The sequence below is a fragment of the Mobula birostris genome, chromosome 23, assembly GCF_030028105.1.
Source record: "Mobula birostris isolate sMobBir1 chromosome 23, sMobBir1.hap1, whole genome shotgun sequence".
Taxonomy (NCBI): domain Eukaryota; kingdom Metazoa; phylum Chordata; class Chondrichthyes; order Myliobatiformes; family Myliobatidae; genus Mobula; species Mobula birostris.
Genome location: NC_092392.1, coordinates 49317301 through 49340834, shown reverse-complemented (window position 1 = coordinate 49340834; position 23534 = coordinate 49317301). Strand labels below are relative to the sequence as shown.

At 42.3% G+C, this 23534-nt stretch overlaps 1 protein-coding gene across 5 annotated transcripts in view; it reads left to right on the top strand.

Moving 5' to 3' along the window:
- Positions 1–21520, top strand: part of lmo3 (LIM domain only 3) — an 87415-nt gene extending 65895 nt beyond the window's left edge. For all 5 annotated transcript variants that reach the window (XM_072240939.1, XM_072240942.1, XM_072240943.1 and 2 more), the window contains exon 4: positions 20729–21520. In XM_072240939.1, coding sequence (XP_072097040.1) covers positions 20729–20834 — 106 coding nt within the window. In that variant the 3' untranslated portion in view covers positions 20835–21520. The remainder of the gene's footprint in view (positions 1–20728) is intronic.
- The last annotated feature ends 2014 nt before the right edge of the window (positions 21521–23534 follow it).

Sequence of the window (23534 nt, the reverse complement as noted above, 5' to 3'; positions counted from 1 at the left end):
GGCAACTTAATATTCTGGAATTAACACCATAAACTATTAATTGAAAATGTGTCAGCTTCTGATCCTTACAGTGTTGAAGTTTTGATTAACCAATAGCATTCATAGGGTTAAACAAATTAATAGTAGAGCATGTTTAAATAGTGATGGAGATACCAGTACTTGCCAAGAAGCCGGCTCTGCACATTAATAGGAAAATTCATTAACGTTTCTACAGCCTTTGGGGGCCTTCCTGCCAACTCCAATCCCCTGAGGGTAATAATTGTGTTGAAGTCTATAAATATGTAGGATCTAATATAAAAATGATACATTGTGCAATGTTTGTTCATTAGCTTGTGGCTGAGGTGTGTGTATATTAAATTTAATATTTTAGAAAATTAATGAAAGCACGTTTCGGATTCTGGTGGAAAAAATTGTATTCAGGAGAGATTAAATCGCCTGGCTTTAACTTTCTTAAATAACAGGAAAGTAGCTTCAGAAACTATCCCTAAACCTTGTGCAATACTTCCACAGGTCTGGTATTCTATTTTCGCAATATTGAGCAGAGAATAACTCAGGAAAGGTTGTAGTGGGGTTGCTTAATGAGCTTTGCAGTCATGAAGGTACAGCAAAATGGAATAACTATTTAAACAAACCCTTTATTTTAGCTTGGAGTGTAGTCCCATAATATGGGTGCGGTACCTGTTTGTAACCATCTTTGAATACAGGGCACTGTCTGACCCAGGAGAGCAGAAGACACAAATGCATTATGAACATCCCAAACCAACCCTCTTTGAATGATGGATCAAAGCAGATTGGTGTGGTGGATATGACTTTTGTGAGAGACGAGGATCTCCAAGGCTAACGTGTTACTGCATAATATCTTCTATCTATCTATATGTATGTGTATCTGTGTGTATGAGTGTGTGTGTGTGTGTGTGTGTGTGTATATATATATATATATATATATAAATATTGGTGGAACAACTGACTTACAGTACTGTGCAAAAGTCTTAGGCACATATAAAAAATCTGTAAAGCAAAGATTCAAAAATAATGAAATGATAAGTTTCTAAATATCAGAAGATTTACTATAAAGAGCAGTAGAGAGTAAAAAAAAACTAAATCAAGTTAATATCTGGTGTGACCACCTTTGCCTTTAAAGCTGTATCAATTCTCTTAGGTACACTGTCGTGCAGTTTTATATGAAAATTCGCTGGTAGGTTGTTCCAAGCATCTTGGAGAACTTGCTCAAGACTTTGGCTGTCTTGCTTGCTTCTGTCTTTCCAGGTAATCCAAGACAGCTTTGATGATCAGGGCTCTGTGGAGGCCATACCAGCTGAAACCATATAAAAAACACAGGGTGTCTAAGACTTTAGCCCAGTACTGTACATAGATAGATAGATAGGTATACTTTATTGATCCCGAGGGAAATTGGGTTTTGTTACAGCCGCACCAACCAATAATAGAGCATAAATATAGCAATACAAAAACCACAAACAGTCAAACAACAAAATGCAAACTATACCAGATGGAAAATAAGTCCAGGACCAGCCTATTGGCTCAGGGTGTCTGACCCTCCACGGGAGGAACTGCAAGTTCGATGGCCACAGGCAGGAACAAACATCAAGAATTAATACGCTTTCTGGCTAAGCCATTATGCAGAATATGCTAGAAAACCTGAACTGTTTATCCCTGTTATTCTCAGCATGCTGCAATGTACATGGCTGAACTCGAATTCTTAATGCTAATATTTGAAATGCTGAATGAGCGTTTCAGATGTCTGAATTAGCTGTAACAATTGACAGAATGTTAGCAAAGCTACAACTATGTTACCTGATGCGGATTATTGGGGACAGGCTACCCGGTGGGTTTCAGTCAGGAGCAGGTACAGCGTAAAAGACTGTTGGAATGACAGTAATGGTAGGGTTGGTCTTGGTAACTTATTGATCGCTGCAGAAACAAATGCAAGGACCTACAGAAAAAGTCAGAGTTCACTAAATTTGATTTGTTTTTAAATTATTTACAGTAATAAGTAACGGTGCACGTTCTTCCTGATACATAGTTGTAAATCTCTGTAATATTAAGTACCAATGTAGCAATGCATGCCATTCTGGATTTCTCTTTTTAGGGAGGATCCTTTAGTTTTGCAAGAAACGCCGCATAGATTTATAAGAATGATATCTGAACTTTGAGGGTTAAATTATGAGGAGAGATTATACAACCTGCAGCTGTATTTTCTGGAGAGGCATCGGGTGCAGATGGTGAAAGTTCTTTTACTTCCATGAAATAATAAAAATGAAGCTAATGCTACATATCGTTATGTACGATCCAGCAGAATACAAGAGTAAGATGTTTATCAGCAAACTTTCCAAGACTAAGACAACATGTAAAGTGTACACCATTGCTGTTCTTACATAAATAAAGATCAAAGTTGAAGATATTAAGTGGAATTGAAAGGGTGGACATGGTGAAGCTTATTTCTCCTGAGTGAAGAAGATAGGACTAAAAAACTTAGAAGGAGTGTTATCAAAAATATATATGTCTGGAGGATGGTAGAAGTCTGATTGCTGAATCCGGTGTGTCCAGAGTGAGCCATGTTTCCATGAAACACAGACTACAGCAATTCCTCATTTCCCTCCTACTCCCATATTTGATTAACTTTGCTTATTTCTCCAGCATATGATGCTTCTGTTTTCTTCTTACTGGAATGTGCTTACATGGCACCTGGCTCACTTGTGCTTCACTGACAAATAACATATTTCTTTGCATATGGCACCTCTATGTGGTCATCACACTTCTATCTATTGAGTCCCCTTGATCTGACAGGGAGAATAGATGGTACATTGTATAAAATGTGTAGCCATCTGATGTCAATGATATCATTAAGTAAACTATTAAGTGCTGATATAAAATTCCTAAAGGTTGCAAGAATATGTGTTGAGGGACACACTGAAGTTTGGCACAGCCACTGCAAGGGCTCAGTGGGGAAGGACCACAGTAAAGGTTTCTTCTGCTACAGGACCAGAAGGGGCCAGTTTGGGTGAGGAAGTCCCTCAGTTATTGCAGTAGTGTACCATGCTGGGGCCCACACGAGTGGCAATAGTGCTATTGATTTTATAGAAATGTAATAGAACACCACTTAATGTGTTGTCTATGAATTTAAGAATGAAAAAGCATTGAATAGTTTATTCTTGCAAATGATTTTTTATTATGAATGAAGTTTATTTTGTTTTAAAATATCCCTAAGGGTTGTGCACTATTACAATGATCATGGATTATTATTGATATTGTATATACCAGTCATTGAACTTCCTGGGAACAGTTTCCCCCTTTATAGCCCCATTTGCTATGCTACAATGTTTATAAATGTGTTCCTCTGAATTGGTTGTGGTTTAGGTGAAGAGGTGTCCGGTGGAAATGGTAGATCTTTCCCTTACATGGTGTGCAATATGCAGTCCAAACAGTGCTCCCAACAATGAGACTACATGTGGACTACTGTGTACAGTACTGGCTTTAATTAAGGAAAGATATAAATGCATTTAGTGATATCTGGAATGAGAGGGTTGTTTTATGTGGAATGGGTGTATGGGATAGGTTTGTATTTTCTAGAGTTTTGAAGAATGAGAGAGAAGTTGATTGAAATGCACAAGATCCTGTTAAAATGGATATGGGGAGGATCATTTGGAGGTGTTTAGAACAGTGGGTCACTGTTACCGAAGAACAATTCACTCACTTAAGGAATGTGGATTTTTTTTTCTCTCTGAAAGTGATGAATATTTGGATCTCTGTTTCCTTTGAGGAAAGAAGTCTTTGATTTTTTTTTTAGGACAGGAAGTTTTTTGGTAAACGGGGATAAAAGATACGTAGGAAGGAGCGAATGAGGTTACAACCAGAATAACCATGTTCTTATTCATTATGGCTAAGCAGGCCCAAGAGACAAGGACATCGCCTCCTGATCCTACTTGACTAATATCTTTGGTAGATCCTTGGCGAAAATCCTGATGATAACACAAGGAAGTGCATTATGGGCAGCTTACAAAAGTGCTAAATATATCTTCTGAACTATTCTCATTGCAATCTGCAGCCTGTAATTTCACTTTACGTAATGTACTTTTGAACTGTCTTAATGAAGTAACAATTACAGGATCTTCTGAAAGGCTCTCAATCATGCAGTTACGGCATCTTTAAACGAACAAAGATGTATCGCCATAGCTGAAAGAGGGAGGGGGGGGAGAACTCCAAGCCAGACTAAAATGATGAGATATGAAACTTCCTCTACCCAGTGTCTTGTTAGCAAATGTACACTTGCTGGAGAACAAGACTGAGGACCTAAGGTCAAGATTGCTGTATCAGAGGGAAATGAGGAATTGCTACGTTCTGTGTTTCAGCAGGATGTGGCTCACTCTGGACATGCCAGATTTGGTACTCAGACCCAAGGGCTTTTCGATACACAGGGTAGACCGGACTGCTAATTCAGAAAGGCAAAAGGTGGGGGGGGGGGGGCGGTGTTCTGTGTTACATAATAAATTCTTTGTGGTCCTTGGATGCAGCAGTCTTATCGCACTGTGTTCCCCCGACCTAGAACATCTAATAATTAAGTTCCAACCATCCTACTTATGAAGAGAGTTCTCCTCCTTGATCCTGACCACAGTTTACATAAGGCCAAAGGCTGATGTTAAGGAGGCACTCGAAGTATTGAGTGCCAGCATCACAAACAAGAAACAGCCTACCACGACACCATTCATATCATTATTGGGGACTTCAATCAGGCTTGATTGAAGAAATTTCTGCCCAATTATCATCAACAAATCACCTGCAGCACTAGGGGACCCAACACACTCGACCACTGCTATACTGTGATTAGGAATGCCTACTGCTGCATACCTAGACTGAATATCAGGAAATCTGGTCTGTTGGCTGCCCTCCACCTGCCTGCATACAGGCAGAGGCTAAAGATCAAAGCTCCAGAAGTAAGGACAACAAAGAGGTGGCCATGGAAGGCAGAGGAGCAGCTGTGGGATTGCTGTGAGTCGGAGGATGTTCAGGTACTCATCAAAGGATCTGAATGAACACACTACAGTTGTCCTGAACTTCATAAAAATAGTTATAGACGAGTGTGTCCCCTCAAAATCACTCAGAGTCTTCCTCAACCCGAATCCATGGATGAACCATGAGATTCACAATCTGATGAGGGCAAGGTCAGTGACATTCAGGTCTGGTAACCAAATAAAATACAAGAGCTCCAGAAATGATCTCGGAAAGCCATCTCAGATGCGAAGTTGCAATTCCGGACCAAACTTGAATCACTGAAGGATGCTTCACAGCTGTGGCTGTGCTTGAATGCCATCACCTCCTGCATAGAAAAATAGGTGACAACAAAGTTTTGCTCCCATATAAGCTCAATGCCTTTTATGCTCGCTTTGACCATCAAAACATTAAGGCAACTGCACAAACTTCCACGGTCCTGAATAACTCTGTGATTTCCGTCTCTGAGGCCAACATGGGAGCATTCAGCTCATACGAGGTGACCTGTGCTGATCAACCGGTTGGAGTGTTCATCGATATCTTTAACTTCTCACTTCAGCGGTCTGAAGGCTTCAATTATACCAGTGCCTTAGAAGCATGTGGTGAACTGCCTCAATGACTGTTGTCCAGTAGCACTTACATCCACTGTGATCAAGTACTTTGAGAAGTTGGTGATTTAACTTATCAATTCCTGCCTGAGAAGTGACACAACTCAACGGCAGATGTTAATTCATTAACTGTTCACTTAACCCTGGAATATCTGGACAGTAAAGATGCATACATCAGGATGCTCTTCATTGACTACAGTATGGCATTCAATACTATCATCCCCTCAAAACTAATCAGTAAGCTTCGAGACCTTGGCCTCAATAAATCCTTCTGCAACTGGATCCTCAATTTCCTCACTTGCAGACCCCAGTCAGTTTGGATTGGCAATATCTCCTCCACAATCTCTATGAGCACAGGTGCACCGGAAGGCTGTGTGCTTATCCCTTTGCTCTACTTGTGTTACTGTGAGGCTAAGTACAGCTCCAATGCCATATTTTAAGTTTGCTGATGACGCCACTGTTGTTGGCCAGATCAAAAGTGGTGACGAATCACCATGGGAGGGAGGTTGAAAATCTGGCTGAGTGGTACCATAACAGATCCCTCTGATACAATGTCAAAAAGACAAAGGAGCTGATTATTGCCTTCAGGAGGAGGAAAGCAGAGGTCCACGAGGCCATCCTCTTCAGGGATCAGAGGTGGAGAGGGTCAGCAGCTTTGAATTCCTCGGTGCTAACATTTCAGAAGATAGATCCTGGGTCCAGCATATGAGTGCTGTTACAAAGAAAGCATGGCAGTGACTCTATTTTCTTAGTAATTTGCAAAGATTTGGCATTTCATCTAAAACTTTGACAAATTTCTATAGGTGTGCTGAGGAGAGTACTATGGCTTGGTATGGAAACACCAATGCCCTTGAACAGAATAGCCTACAAAATGAATGGATATAGCCTAGTCCACCACTGGTAAAGCCCTACCCACCACTGAGCACATCTACATGGAGCAATGTTGCAGAAAAGCAGCATCGGTCGTCAAGTAGCCTCACCATCCAAGCCATGCCCTCTTCTCACTGCTGCCATCAGGAAGAAGATAAAGGAGCCTCAGGACCCACACCACCAGGTTCAGGAACAGTTATTCCCTTCAAGCATCATGCTCTTAAGCTAAAGGGGATAACTTCACCAAACTTCACTTGCTCTGTCACTGTACCGTTCCCACAGTGTATGAACTCAGGAACTCTTCATCTCATGTTCTTGATATTTATTGCTTATTTATTATTTTTATTATTTCTTTTTCTGGTTCCTCCTTTTTGTGTTTGCACAGTTTGTTGTCTTTTGCACACTTCTTGTTTGTCCATCTTGTTTAGTGTGGCCTTTCATTGATTCTATTGTGTTTCTTGGATTTACTTTGAATGCCCACAAGAAAATGAATCTCAAGGTTGTATATGGTGACATACGTGTACTTTGACAATAAATTTACTTTGAACTTTGAACTTTGGGGGGGGGGAGACTGCAAACAGGAGCCTGGTGACTGTTGGCCTTGAACATCTGCATCAGCTGAAAAGATCAGGAGTTGGTGGCATCCTTTCCAAGAAATATCTGGTGCTGTTATCAGTGCAACACTGCTGGGGTGATGGTAGAGGGGATATATTTGGGAGACTTAAGAGAAACTTAGATAGGCCCATAGATGAAAGAAAAATGGAGGGTTATATTGGAGGGAAGTGTTAGATTGATCTTGGAGTAGGTTGGCAGAGACATTGTGGGCTGAAAGGCCTGTTCTGGGCTTTGTCCTCTGATTGTCACCTGGGAACACTTCATTGCCTGTCTCCACACATTGAGATGATTTAAGTAACCACGGCGAATTTAGGATTACTGGATATCTGATAGCTACAGAGTAAATTGATAATGATGGGAGACAATGACGCACACTGTTTATTTCAGTCTCATTTGATTACAACCAACCTCCTATTCGAGGGGAGGCAGGTGGTAATGTTGTGACAAGACTGCAGTGTTACCAAAAGAGTTCTTAGTTAAGGTTTCCCTCTCCCATAAGTAAAACATTTTGGAGGAAGAGGAGTACTGGCTCTCTTGTTCCATGACATGTGCCGCAAAACGACAAATTTCGGTGGTACTATGTCAGAGGTAATAAACCTGATGTGATTCCTGGGTGTTTTGCATTCCTTTACACATCCAGCTCAACGCTACGGTCTTCTTTCACCTCTTTGAGCCACATTTTTGCAAGGACACTACAACCACTTCAATATTTTCCTCCTTTTGCTTTGCCGCTTGGTTTTATTGTCATGTTGCGTACTTTGTCCGACCGACCTCCCATCCCAGCTGATCAGGTGTTACTCACTGAGCTGCCGTGTGCCTGCAACAGGAGAAGGAATGACATTTTTACTTTTACTGATTTAGTAGCTTGAAACTTAGAATTGGTTGGTCTTCTAGCAAACCTGTTAATTACATATCTGTTATAGCTTCACCATCAAAATCAGGAATATTTCAGTGTTTTCACTTACTTGGCTCAACACCAGGTCTTGCCTTAATACCTATCCATGACTGAACCCATTACTTTAGCAACTTGTGTGAGACCCCCTCTTCCAGGCCTACCGACAAGGCACTACCTACAATATCCTACACGGATGGTGTCTATTGGGTGCCACTGTAGCTCAGCGGTTAGCACAATGCTATTGCAGCTCCAGAATTCAGAGTTCAATTCCGGTCCCAAATGCAAGGATTTCATCTGTTCTCCCCGTGACCACGTGGTTTTCCTGAGGATGCTCCGCTCTTCTCCCTCAGTTCAAAGGCGTACCAGTTAATAGGTCATTGTAAATTGTCCTGTGATTGGGACAAGCGTGGGGCAGTGCAGCTTATTAAATGGAAGGGCCCGCCCTGCACTGTAACTCTAAGTAGAAGAAATATCCCAGCTCTCCATTTTTAATGAGCATGCAATTTAATCCAGCATTTTATCACTCAACGAGCATGATTGAAACAGATTTGGGACAGTTTTCTTGTGCAAAGCTTGTTTGCCATTTTTCCTACATTCTCGTCGTTCGGAGGGTGCTGAATGTTTAGTTCTGTTTTTCATGAGAATTTCTTTGTGAAGAATGCTCCTTATGCCTAGATTTGCGGTTATCCAGCCTACTTATCCTGGTTCTTCTGTTCTGCTTCAGTGAATTTATTCTTTGGGTTTACCGTTCTGCATTTGTTTCTGTAAGCTTCCATTCTCAGTCTTCTTTCAAAGTTTCAGTCAATGTACCTTTGTTAGCAGGACCAGCTCTCTTCAAGTTGCAATTCTTCCATTTGTGTCTCCTGTCACGGCTCTGTTTTGGGAAACGCCCTGCTGGTCTGCAAACACACTGCTTTTACTGTCTTCCCTTCGAGCTTTTGCCAAGCTAAGTGATGAGTCCCAAGAAGCTCTCAGGTTATGTTCAACTTCCACTTTAACTCTTTCTATACGATTTAAGCATGTTTAACCAACTTGTAATGCCATGGTGAATGGGGATGGGAGGGGGCCCGATGATCGGTTGTATGCATATGTCACTGCATGAGAATTTCTCTGGTAAAACATTTCTGTTCAGCACATACTACTGTTCTATGCATCAACCTTTAAATAAGTTGCCAAACTATGCAGTCAAAGAGCTGGAGAGGAGTGGAATCTGCAGAAGGGGATCAGGAAGAGAGGGTCCTGATGCAGAGTTTCAACTTGAGAAGTCAACAATCCTTTCCCTCAACGCCTGCTGCCTGACTCACTGAGTTCCACCAGCAGATTATTTGTTGCTTTTCATTCCTTCATCTGCTGAAAATGCTAAACTGTTATCTGCAACCTCCAACTCCGGCCTTGAGCTCCAGGCCGGGTCTTTTTGCACTGCTGCTGGAATCCGTCTCCCCTTCCCCCACCACCACTCTGCAACCCTGTCTGTCTCAGGTCCCAGCGCCAGCTGTAGGGTGCTCGGAGACTCCATCTTCCTCTCACTGCACCACTCCAAATTTCCCCTCTCCTCAGACGCTACCAACCCCCTTCCCCCACTCCGATCCCAGTTATCATCCATGCCGGGAATTCACCATTCCCTCTGACCTTCTCTCTGAGGCAGAACGTTCACCTTTGTCCCCCTGCGCCCACATCTCAGCGAGCTCTGCACCCGCCATGATGCTGAGCTCTTCTTCCACCACCTCCATCTCCACGCCAAATTCTTTGGCAAGGGCTCTCCACCCTGTACCGATGACCACTTCTCCCATCTTCAGCCCGCCTCCTCTTCCTGGACACCCTGGCCTGGTCTTCTGCTACTCTGGACCTTCTCATTGCCAACTACCAATGGGACATCAACCATCTCGACTTCAACACTCCTCTCTCCAATTCCAACATCACACCTTCCGAACACTGCTCTCCACTCCCTCCGCACTAATCCTAACCTCACCATCAAATCCACAGAGAATGGGGAGCTGTAGTAGACTGGCAGACTGACCTCTACTTTGCTGAGGACCTGCGACAACTCTCAGACACCTCCTCTTACTTACCCCTCGAACAGGCCCCCATCAAGGAGCACCAGGCCATTGTCTCCCACACCATCACTGACCTTATTAGCTCTGGGGATCTCCTATCCACCGACACCAACCTCATAGTTCCCGCACCCCATATTTCCCGTTTCTACCTCCTATCCAAGATCCACAAACCCGCTTGTCCAGGTAGACCTGTTGTTCTTGACCCACTGAACTCATATCTGCATACCTTGACTTCCCCCCTAGTTCAGACCCTTCCTACCTACATCCGTGACACGTCACAGACTTCTGATCTTTTCAATAATTTCAAATTCCCTGGCGCCCATCATCTTATTTTCACTGTGGATGTCTAGTCCCTATACACCCCCATCCCCCAACAGGAAGGCCTCAAAGCTCTCCATTTCTTCCAGCAAGTTCCCCTCCACCACTACACTCCGCCATCTAGCGGAACTTGTCCTCACTCTTAATAATTTCTCCCTTGGCTCCTCCCACTTCCTTCAAACAAAAGGTGTCACCATGGGCACTCACATGGGTCCCAGCTATCCCTGCCTTTTTGTCAGCTACATGGAACAGACTATGCTCCAAGCCTACAATGGTGTCCGTCCCCCCACTTTTCCGACGCTATATCGACAACTGCATTGAAGCTGCTTCCTGCATCCATGCAGAACTCGTCAACTTCATCAACTTCGCTTCCAACTTCTACCCTGCCCTCAAATTTACCTGGTCCATTTCTGGCACATCCTCCCTTTCTCAATTTCACTGTCTATCTCTGGAGACAGCTTATCTACTAATGTCTATTATAAACCCACGGACTCTCACTGTTAAAAAAAACACCATTCCGTTCTCTCAATTCCTCCATCTCTGCTGCATCTGCTCTCAGGATGAGGCTTTTCATTCCAGAACGAAGGAGATGTCCTCACTTTTCAAAGAAAAGGGCTTTCTTTCCTCCACCATCAATGCTGCCCTCAACCACATCTCATCCATTTCATGTACATCTGCTCTTACCCCATCCTCCCGCCACCCTATCAGCAATAGGGTTCCTCTTGTCGTTACCTACCACCCCACCAGCCTCCTCATCCAGCACATAATCCTCTGGAACTTCCACCATCTCCAATGGGATCCCATCACCAAACACATCTTTCCCTCCAACCCTCCCCCCCCCCACACTTTCTGCTTTCCACGGGAATCACTCCCTACGCGACTCCCTTGTCCATTTATTCTTCCCCACTGATAACCCTCCTGGCACTTTTCCTCGCAAGCGGAATAAGTGCTACACCTGCCCCTACACCTCCTTCCTCACTACCATTCAGGGCCCCAAACAGTCCTTCCAGCTGAGGCGACACTTCACCTGTGAGTCATGTAGGGAACATCTACTGTGTCTGGTGCTCCCGGTGTGGCCTCCTGTATATTGGGGAGATCCAATGTTGATTGGGAGACCTCTTCGTCGAGCACCTACATTCTGTCCAGTAGAAGACGCGGGATCTCCCAATGCCCACCCATTTTAATTCCACCTCCAATTCCCATTCCGATATGTCAATCCATGGCCTCCACTACTCTTGTGATGAGGCCACACTCAGGTTGGAGAAACAACACCTTGTATTCCATCTGAGTAGCCTCCAATATGATGGCATGAACATCGATTTCTCAAACTCCTGGTAATGCTCCCCCCCCTCACCATTCCCCATCCCCTTTTCCCTCTCTCACCTTATCTTCTTACCTGCCCATCTGGTGCTCCTTCCCCATTTTCTTTCTTCCCTGGCCTTCTGTCCTCTCCTATCAGGCTCCACCGTCTCTAGCCCTATATTACTTTCACCAATCAACTTCCCAGCACTTTGCTTTGTCTCTCTCCTTTCAGGTCTCACCTATCACCTTGTGTTTCTCTCTCCCCTCCCCCACCTTTCAGATCTACTCCTCATCTTTTTCTCTCCAGTCCTGCCCAAGGGTCTCAGCCCGAAACGTCGACTGTATTTTTTTCTATAGAAGCTGCCTGGCCTGCTGAGTCCCTCCAGCATCTCGTGTATGTTGCTTGGATTTCCAGTATCTGCAGATTTTCTCTAGTTTGTGATCTCTTTACCCTTGTAAGTAACTGTGCATTACATTACAATCCCGTACTTTAAATCTAAGCAGTACTAATTTAAAATATAGCAAAAATTAATCATCACACAAAGTGCCAAATCTTCAAAGAAGATCCCACTACCGATCAGCATACAAGTGTACTGCCTTTACATTAAAATGTACAAAGCACTTTTATTCTTCTTGCATAACACTTGAAATAAGTAGGCTTTTCAGCTTATTTAAAAAAACAAATCCTGCGCAGATTATGCATTGATTTCCGGCGGCCCAGTCAGCAACGGGAGCAGAGCACAGCGTTGAGGTTTCTCGCAGATCAGCAATGCTTGCTTAACAGGAGAGCTTTGTGGATGTTCAGACATTCCGGAGGCCCAATCAGCGGCTGAAGCAGAGCACAGAGAATTAATTAAAGTACAGAAGGGACAAGCGGAGCAACCGTTGTTGGGAGTAGACCAGTGGTGAAAGTAGGAATGTCAGGCTTCAGCTCAAAGGATGCTTTGACTTGAAACAGGCATTGGCTCAGGGTAAGTTTCTGTTAAGTTTTCCCTTTTTCCTCACCTACTGTAGCTAGTGTAGTAAATGGCTGTGGGTGTTCTTCACACTGGATGTTGGAGTCCTGGGAGATCCAGAGTCTCCAGAGGAACTACATCTGCATGAAGTGCATCCAGCTGCAGCTCCTTGAAGACCATGTTAGGGATCTGGAGCAGCAGCTGGATGACCTTTGGCTTGTACGGGAGAGTGAGGAGGTAATCGATCAGAGTTACAGGGAAGTAGTTACCACTAAGTTGCAGGAGGCGAGTAGCTGGGGGACTGTCAGGAGAAATGGAAATGTGAATAGGCAATTAGCGTAGAACACACCTGTGGCCATTCCCCTCAAAAGATGAGTATACTGTTTTGGATACTGTTATTGGGGATAACCTCCCAAGGGAATGCCACGGAGACCAGGTTACTGGCCCAGAGCATGGCTCTGTGATGCAGAAGGGAAAGAGAGAGAAGAGGGGAGCAGTAGTGATAGGGGACTCAATAGTCAGAGGAACAGACAGGAGATTCTGTGGACATGAACAGGCCACCCGGATGGTATGTTGCCTCCCAGGTGAAAGGGTCAGGGACACTTTGGATCACATCCACACCATTTAAGAGGGGGAGGGAGAGTAGCCAGATGTCTTTGTACGTATTGGTGCCAATGACATAGGAAGGAAAATCAAAGATGTCCTGAAGACAAAATTTAGAGAGCTAGGCAGGAAGCTAAGAAGCAGGTCCTTCCGGGTAGTAATTTCTGGAATTCTACCTGCGCCGTGCACCAATGAGGGTAGAAACAGGATGATTTGGCAGATAAATGCGTGGCTGAGAAGCTGGTGCAGGGGGCAGGGCTTCAGATCATTGGGATCTCTTCTGGGGGAGGTATGACCTGTAGAAAAGGGGCTGGTTGCACCTGAACACGAGGGGGACCAATATTCTCATTGGCAGGATAGTTAGAGCTGTAGGGGAGGGTTTAAACTAATTGGGGGGGGTGGGAACTGGAGAGAAGGGACTCAGGATAGGACAGTGGTAAAAAAGCAAGCATAGCATGCAGTCAAACAACAGGAATTCTGCAGATGCTGGAAATTCAAGCAACACACATCAGAGTTGCTGGTGAACGCAGCAGGCCAGGCAGCATCTGTAGGAAGAGGTACAGTCGACGTTTCAGGCCGAGACCCTTCGTCAGGACTAACTGAAGGAAGAGTGAGTAAGGGATTTGAAAGTTGATAGCATGCAGTCAGACTGTTAGGAAGGGTAGGCAGATAATAGGACAAAATTGCTACTATCAGGGCGAATATCAGTGCATTAGGGATGCAGAATCAAAAGCGGTAGCAAATATAGCACTCAAAGTATTATATCTCAATGCACAGAGTATCACAAATAAGGTGGCTGAACTTGTTGCACTTTTACAACATCATACCTGACAGTCTGTGGCCATCACTGAATCGCAGCTGAAACATGATTGTAGTTGGGAGCTGAATGTCCAAGGTTACACATTGTATTGGAGGATAGAAAGGTAGGCAGAGGGGGTGGCATGGATTTGCTGGTAAAGAATGGCACCAAATCTGTAGAAAGATGTGACATAGGATCAGAAGATGTTGAATCCTTGTGGATTGAGTTAAGAAAGTGCAAGGGTAAAAGGACCCTGATGGCAGTTATACAAGGCCTCCCTACAGTAGCTGGGATGTAGACCACACATTACAATGGGAAATAGAAAAGGTGTGTCATAAGGGTAATGTCATGATAGTCATGTGAGATTTCAACCTGCAGATCAGTTAGGAAAATAGGGTTGGTAACAGATCTCAAGAGGGTGAGTTTGTAGAATGCCTATGAGACAGCTTTTTAGAGCAGTTTGTCTCCGAGCCTATGAGGGGATCAGCTCTAACAAATTCGATTTTTTGTAATGGGGAGGGAACGTCGACTCAGACCATGAGAGGCCTGTGTCGGGCATTTTCATGCCTTACAAGGCGCAGATTGGAAGTCTGTGTGGGGTGCCACTCCTCGCACAGACACTAGAGCAATGTGTGATTAAGTGCCTTGCTCAAGGGCACAAACACACTGCCACAGCTGAGGCTTGAACTAGTGACCTTCAGATCACTAGACGAACACCTTAACCACTTGGCCACATGCCCAACACATAATGAGCCGGAGGCAATTAGGGTGCTTAAGGTAAAGGAACCATCAGGAGGCAGTGATCGCATTATGACAGAGTTCAGCTTGAAATTTGATAGGGAGAAAGTAAAGTCTGTTGTAGTATTTCAGTGGAGTAAAGAAAATTACAGTGTAATGAGAGAGGAGATGGCCAAAGTAAATCAGAAAGAGATGCTGGCAGGGGATGACAGCAGAGCAGCAATGTTGTGAGTCCCTGGGAAAAATGAGGAAGGTGAAAGATAGGTATAGTCCAAAAACAAAGGAATACTCAAATGACAAAATAGTACAACCGTGCCTGACAAGCAAGTCAAAGCCAATGTAAAAGCAAAAGAGAGGGTATACAACAAAGTAAAAATTAGTGGGAATAAGTGGATTGGGAAGCTTTTAAAACCTACAGAAAGCAACTAAAAAAATCATTAGAAGGGAAAAAATGAAATATGAAAGCAAGCTAGCAAACAATATCAAAGTGGATAGTAAAAGCTTTCTCAAGTATGTAAAAAGTTAAAGAGAGAAGAGAGTGGAGAGTGGACTAGAAAATGAAGCCAGAGAAATAATAACGGGGGATGAGGAGATGGCAGATGAACTAATTGAGTATGTTGCATCAGTCTTCACTAGCAGTGTGCCAGATGCTCAAGGGGTTGAAGAGAAGTGCGTGCAAGTACTATTATAAGGGAGAATGTGCTCAAAAAGCTGAAAGACCTAAGGGTACTTAAGTCACCCAGGCCAGATGAATGGCACCCTAGGGTTCTGAAAGTGGTAGCAGTAGAGATTATGAAGGCATTAGTAATGATCTTTCAAAAATCATTGGACTCTAGCATGGTCCCAGAGGACTGGAAAATTGCAAATGTCACCCCACTTTTTAAGAAAGGAGGAAGGCAACAACAAGGAAATTATAGACCAGTTAGCCTGACCTCAGTGGTTGGGAAGATATTGGAGTCAATTGGATGTTGGATGAGGTTATAGAGTACTTGGTGACATAGGAAAAGATAGGACAAAGTCAGCATGGTTTCCTTAATAGAAAACCTTGCCTGACAAATATGTTGGAATCCTTTGAGGAGATTACAAGTAGGAGAGATAAAGAGGATGTAGTGGATGTTGTATATTTGGATTTTCAGATGGCCTTTGACAAGGTGCCAACATAAGGCTGCTTACCAAGTTAAGAGCCCATGGTATTACAGGAAAGTTATTGGCATGGTTAGAGCATTGGCTGATTGGTAGGAGACTGCAAGTGAGAAATAAAGAATATTTTTCTGGTTGGCTACCAATGACTAGAGGTGTTCCACAGGGGTTGTTGTTGGGACTACTTCTTTTTATGTTGTACATCAATGATTTAGTTGATGGAATAGATGGCTTTGTTGCCAAGTTGGCAGATGATACAAAGATTGGTGGAGGGGCAGATAGTGATGAGGAAACAGGTAAAATGCAAAAGGGAATGTGCAAGAAAGTGGCAAATGAAATACAATGTTGGAAAATGCATGGTCATGCACTTTTGTAGTAGAAATAAATGTGTAGACTATTTTCTAAATGGGGAGAAAATCCAAAATTCTGAGATGCAAATGGACTTGGGAATCCTTGTACAAAACACCCTAAAGGTTAACTTGCAGGTTAAGTCAGTGCTGAGGAATGCAAATACAATGTTAGCATCCATTTCAAGAGGTCCTGAATACAAGAGCAGGGATGTGATGCTGAGGCTTTATAAGGCTCTGGTGAGGCCTCACCTTGAGTACTGTGAACAGTTTTGGGCTCCTTATCTAAGAAAAGATGTACTGGCATTGGAGAGGGTTCAAAGGAGGTTCACAAGGAATCCGGGAATGAAAGGGTTATCATACAAAGAACATTTGATAGCTCTGTGTCTGTACCTACTGAAGTTTAGAAAGATGACGGGGATCTCATTGAAATTTTTTGTATGTGGAAAGGCCTAGACAGAGTAGATGTGGAAAGGATGTTTCCCATGGTGGGGGAGTCTAGAACAAGAGGGCACCGCTTCAGAATAGAGGGGTATTAATTTTAAACAGAGATATGGATAAATTTCCTGAGCCAGAGAGTGGTGAATTTGTTGCCACAGTCAGCTGTGGAGCAGGTCATCGGGGATATTTAAGGCAAAGATTGATAGGTTCTTGATTGGGCACGACATCAATGGTTATGGGGAGAAGGCTAGGGAGTGGGGCTGAGGAGGGGGGAAAAGGATCAGCCATGATTGAATGGCAGAGCAGACTCAATGGGCCAAACAGCCTAATTCTGCTCCTTTGTCTTATGGACTTTTACACACAGCCTGGATGAGACTACCACTTATACTAAAATCATTTAGTTCTACAGCCACAATGAGGCACACTCAATTTGGAGGAGCAACGCCTTATTTCCGTCTGTGTAGCCTCCAACCTGATGGCATGAACTTTGATTATTCAAACATCTGGCACTTTCTCCACTCTCCCCCTTCTCTCTTTTTCATTCCCCATTCTAGTTCCCCTCTCACCCCTTGTCTTCTCCTCACCTGCCCATCACCTTTCTGTAGTGCCCACCTCCTTCCCTTTCTTCCATGGCCTACTGTATTCTCCATTCAGATTCCTCCTTCTTCAGCCTTCCACCTCCTCCACCTATCACCTCTCAGCTTCTTACTTCATCCCCCTTCCCACACCTACGCACCTTCCCCCTCACCTGGTTTCACCTATCACCTGCCCGGTTGCACTCCTTCCACTCCCCTTGCCTACCTATTTTGGTTTTGTTGCCCTTCCTTTCCAGTCCTGTTAAAGAGTCTCTGAAACATCAATTGTTGACATCCCTCCATAGATGCTGCCTGGCCTGTTGAGTTCCTGCTACGCTTTGCATGTGTTACTCAATATTTTCCACATCTGCAGAGTCCCCTCGTATTTATTGTTTTAATTCTAAATTGCAAAAGGCCACTGCAATTTATTCACCATGTGCTGGATACTCTAATAGCACTTCATCAGGTACAATGGAACTTTTGTAAGTTAAAGGCTAATTATTCTTAAAATTCTTGTCAGTTACATGAGAATTCCAGATGCATAAATACCAAATAAACAAGATTGTACTGTAATTCATCTCCTGCTTTGCTGTTCACATTCAGACTCTTTCTAGTTATCCCATGCCATGGCCATTAGCTCTGCCTCCTGCCTCCCATACCACTAGGTTTGGCATCATCTGCAAACTTAACTACTTTGCACTGAGATTTTTATCAGGTCAATTAACATTCCTAAACTGCAAGGACTCCCCTGGGTACTGTTACTATTGCAGACGTAAGATACGTTCTCATGATTTCACAGATCACTGAGCTTGGGAAATTGTCCTCCATCTGTAGTGTCGCCAGCACATGGCTCTGAGGCAATGTAAACTCTTGAGTGAGGAAAGTATGAGTTGTAGTCACAGGGCTCCCTCAAACTCGGAGCAGTGCCAGTCCTGGAGGAACTCAGCAGGCCAGGCAGCATCTGTGGGGGGGGAAAAAATGTACAGTGAATATTCCAAGACCCTTCGGCAGACCCTTTCTACTCTTTTCCATAGATGCTGTCTGGACCGCTGAGCTTCTCCAGCATTTTGTGTGTGTTGCTCGGATTTTCTCTTGTTCTTGGCAGTGCAAGTCCTGCATGGATATCGGAGAAAAAAAAATTCTCATTGAGAGATGAGAGAGCCGTCATGGGGAATAAGGAAGAATGTGTGGAGAGGGTAGAAATAAAGAGAAAGCTTTTGAAGATACATGAGGAAATAGCCAAAGCTCCTTCAGGTGATGATATGGCTTATCTTTGTCAGAAGGTTGTGGGTTCAAGTCCCACTTGACATGAAGATCAATTTGGACTGTGGCGAGAGAGAGATGCTGTTCTGTCACAGATACCACCTTCAGATGAGATAATAAACTGTGACTTCCTCTGTCTCTTCAGGTGGACATGAAAACATTCTATTGCAGCATTTTGAAGAAGAGTAGGGATCTGAAAAAGGATTTAGTGCTTTTCTAGTGTATATGATGAATAAATTCTTCTCGGGCTTCCAGCCAGGTATAGGTTTCAATTTTAACTGATGTTTTGATAACAAACTCCGCCATCTTCATTAGGGATCTGTTTCCCAACCTATATTTGTTCTTTTTATCTGTTCATTCAATGTGGACATTACTGTCAATGCCAGCGTGTTGGTTTTAGGTACATCTCTCAATACCCTGAATTTGAAGAGGAATTTGTTCGGGCTGGAGTCGCACATAGTCCAGATCAGGTAAGGATGGATATCTGGTGCTTTTCACGGCTGCCTTTGGTGAAGCCACCTTTTTCATTCTGAGTTGTTTCTTTTGCTTGAATTTAAAGTTCACAGATGATGTCTTGGAGAAACTAATCTTTTTGAATCAATAGTCCATGACTCTGGATTCTTAATCACTGTGCTACACAACCCCCAATAGCTCTCAATCAACATCACAAACAGATTATCTGGTCTATGTCATACTTCTTTTTGTGGGAAGTGTGCAAACTGGTAAGCACGGCTTTCCACATTCCAACATTGGCGACAGGAGAAAAGCAATTTATTGATTATTGATATACTTCGGGATGACCTGCAATCATAAAAGGAGTTGAGTCTATTTTTGGATCCGTGCTTTGGCTTTGCTGTAGAATATGTGGCAAGGAAAAGAATGGCCTTGTTTCCATTGCTCATTTTAAATTTAAAGTTCTTGTCTATGCAGTTTCTTCTCTTGAATCTTTGATCAACAATGCAGTCTTGCTCAGAGTATTCTGCAAACTACCTGAGTTAGTAATCACAATGTATGATTTAATAATATTTACAACTTTAATCATTAGCAAACCACTTTAATCCTCACAGTAGAAAATATTACTCTCTATTCAGTGAATTCATGAACACTTTGTCTCCAAGAAGAAATTGGTATTTTTATAAATTGTGGTAAACAATGACTGTGATATACTGCTAATTCAGCATCATGTGGTGTGATTAATTGCTCTCAGATCTGATCATTAGCATAAGCATATGGTTTGTAGAAATATACTCTAGCTTACGTACGTGTACATTAAATACAGAAGCTAAACTGTGAGGTACACGCTGATCCAACGAAGGAGGCAAAAAACACTTAACTCAATAGTTGCAAATATAGCTCTCCTGGATTACTTAAATGTCTACAATATACAAAAAAAATGAGAAGTTACATGTTACAAAGAAAAAGATGATTTTTTTCCTGTGGTCATTTACAAAGAATGCTCAACTGACAAGTCTCTCCATCTTGTTTTAAACTTTGTTAACTTTCTCCATATGTATGCGCAGCACCTGTGGAAAAGAACAAATTTTTAACCTGCTGCCTTTTCAAAAAGATAATCATTTCTTTCAACCTGCATAATCAATGCAGCAGTTCTGAAGGAAATCTACTCGGTTGAGAGAGAGGAGGAGGCACACAATTTGTCTGGAATTAATATCTGTGAAAAGCTTCTAATTCCACACTTGAGAATCACAGAACATTGTGTTGCTTTCAATATTAAATCTAATCTGTTTAACATTATTACCAAAGGGATTTCTGTCAGTACATTGGAACATCATCAGTAAACAGCTATCCAAACAACAAAGCCTGCTATCAAGGGTCACCTGGGTTGATCTGTGTAATTATGCACCGTTTTACTGGATTTGGTGGAGTAGGCATAAGAGCCTCTGAAGGTTAAATCCAAAAAGCACTGTAATTTGCTTAAAAGCCTACAGTTAAGAACTATTTGTGCATACTTGTCATGTATAGATATTAGACAAATGTTGCTTTCCATCAGCAAATTGGAACCCACACCTAACAAATGAGCCAAATGTCTGACTAGGTGAAGTAGCTCTCAATGTATAATAGAAATGTACAGGTGCATTACACACTAATAGATTTTATTCCTATTTAAGGAGCCTGTATACTTGCCTGTCCCATACATTTAACACCTTTAATATTTTCCCCTCTTTCCCCCTTCTGTATTCAGGTTTTGTGTTGGAGATAAATTTTTCCTCAAGAACAATATGATTCTGTGCCAGACGGACTATGAGGAAGGTTTGATGAAAGAAGGCTACACATCCCAAGTTCGCTGACCACGACAGGCACTTCAGTCGAATTAGTTATAAGCACTAACTTCTGTATCGTTTACTTAACATGTAAATATGAATTAAAACAGGAACTAATAGAATAGACACACAGTATCCAGAGCTGATGGCCATGTTTGGAATAAAGGGTGGAAGAAAACGGTATATAGTAATTTTGTTCCTGTTCTAAGTTGAATGTCTTAGACCTACTGTATATATTGAGCTTTTGTCATGAGGGAGACCAAACCCTTTTATTCTTTGCTGCTTACAGTTTATAATTTTTTTTCATTTGGCATGAGATGTTTATTTTGGATGACTCTTGTACATACTATATTGTAATATTTGAAGCACAAATGTAATACAGTTTTATTGTGTTAACATTTGTGTTTAATTCTTTGTTTCCTGGTACTGTTGCATTTAGTACAATCAGTGTTCAAATTTATTGTATAATTAATTACGCTTTCTGTATTCTATTAACTATTTTAACTGAGCTGTCACTTTCTATTAAAATAATCAAAACCGCAATTCTATGCACTTTAATTTGTCTGCCAGTACAATGTGTTTAAGACCTTGAGGCCTAGGATGAGCCAAATATTTAACTTCCTCGCACCTGAGTTGGCAACAGAAAATAACAGCAACTTTGCCGGCAACTCTGATACAATTGCTTTGTCTAGCAGATGAGAAATCAAGTTTGTCCAATAAACAATTTTACACCATGGTTTTGTGGAACATCTTGTCGAACACGGACTTGTTATTGTTTTTCCTTCTACAAAAGTGGAATTGCTTCATTTTCATATACTTGCACATTTTAAATCGTGTCACCCAGACATTCCAAATATAGATCTAACGAGAGCATATTTCTGATAAATTAGTGTGTTCAGAAATACTCTAGCCTAAAGGGCTTGAAGAATGGAAGCTTGTACTTTCTTTTTGTATGTTTTTTGAGTCGTTTGATGTACCCTAGTAATGACTAGCAGCTGAATGACTGGCTGTTATCTGCAATTAGGCAGCCTTTAACAGGCAGTAAATGGTTCTGAAGCATTAGTCAACTTTATTCTGCTTTCCTGATAAGGCAAATCTTGAATCTAACTGCAAATGAGCACTTTTGAAAAGGTATATATCACACAGAACAAATTAACCTGCAGAAACAGCTCAATGTAGATTATAGATTTTAAAAATCTACGATCCTTAAATTTGAAGCATGCCAAATGTTCATGCATCTGAACTGCAGTTTACATTCACTAAACCGAGTATGGGGTGATATTAAAAAACAACTTTTGGTATTGGTTGCACATTTAAATTGAGTTTTGATTGTTTCATTACTAATTGTGGATGGAATTGAATTTAATTGGGAGGGACCACCTACCAACATCTAAAATCCTAAATACCATTGAAATCTAAATTAGCTCCAGGCTACTTTTGGAACTCTGTATGCACTACAGTGTGTAAACTTTGTGGTCTTCCACTAATTAGTACTTTCAGAAAATATATCATATAAATTACCTATTTTGTAAATATGTCTTACAAACAGATGGAGTTCTTAATGTTTCCATTTGATGCAAACTACTTAGAATAAGTGCCGTTGTAGCTTTGCTGGGGATTGGGAGAGGCAGTTGTATAAAATGAAAATGTGGCAAAGGCTTTGGATTGGTCTAATTGAAAGCCAGCCTGTGCTATTTCAGCTATGAAAATATTATTTTACTCTCGGTCAAGTGGGTAAAATGTGCCCCTCAATTACAAGAAGTTTGAGTGTATCTGCTACCTTAGAGACTCAGTGATGGAGGGAATGGAAGTGAGTCACTGGTTCCGGGGCCAAGTAGTAAAGCCGTGAAGCCTTATTATAAAATTCTTTATTCCTGTTGAACTGTTGAAGAAGTTATGAATAACACTTGATCTGGTTAATGGTGGAGTCACCAAGCCACAATAAAGCAATGGAAGTAAGGATGAGGAGGGAATGAACTTCTGTATCTCTTCATCGAACAGCACAGTACAAGCCCTTCAGCCTATAATGTTGTACCAACCTTTTAATCTACTCCAAGATCAATCTAATGCTTCCCTCCCCAGAGCCTCCCAATTTTCTTCCATCCATGTACCAATCTGAGTCTCTAAAATCTTCCTAATATATCTGCCTCTACCACCAACCCTGGCAGTATGTTTCACGCACCCACCACTTTGTGCAGTGTTTTTAAAAAACTTCCTCTGACACCCCTCCACCTCGTCCCATCCTCCAATCACTCTCCAGAGATTTGGACTGAAGGATGAGTAAACTAAGCTTAGCATAGAGCTCATGCTAGTAGAGTGCTGGGTTACACATCTGGAGGAATTATTACCCAGAACAAAAAATATGCTAAGGTCAAGGGTTACTGGTGGGGGGGGGGGGAGGTGAGAATCATTCAAGCACTATTCGTCATCCAGTTCCATTAAAAATAAAAACTGCCCTTTCTTTTTGCAATTGGATGTGGGTTTTTATTTTTGTTGCTTCAGTAAGATTTTTGTTACTCTTATGAAATATTTTTTGGCTGCAATGTCTTTAGCTTAGCCCGATGCATGTTAACACTTATCTATTGCTGACTGACAATTCAGGGTCAGGTTGCCCACGTACGAACTGCAGATAAGAAGTTGCTGATCAGGGCCAGGGTTGCACAATCATATTTGTCAAAGTAATGGGCAATGTTTCTTTTGGGTAACACATCTGAAATAAATCTGCAC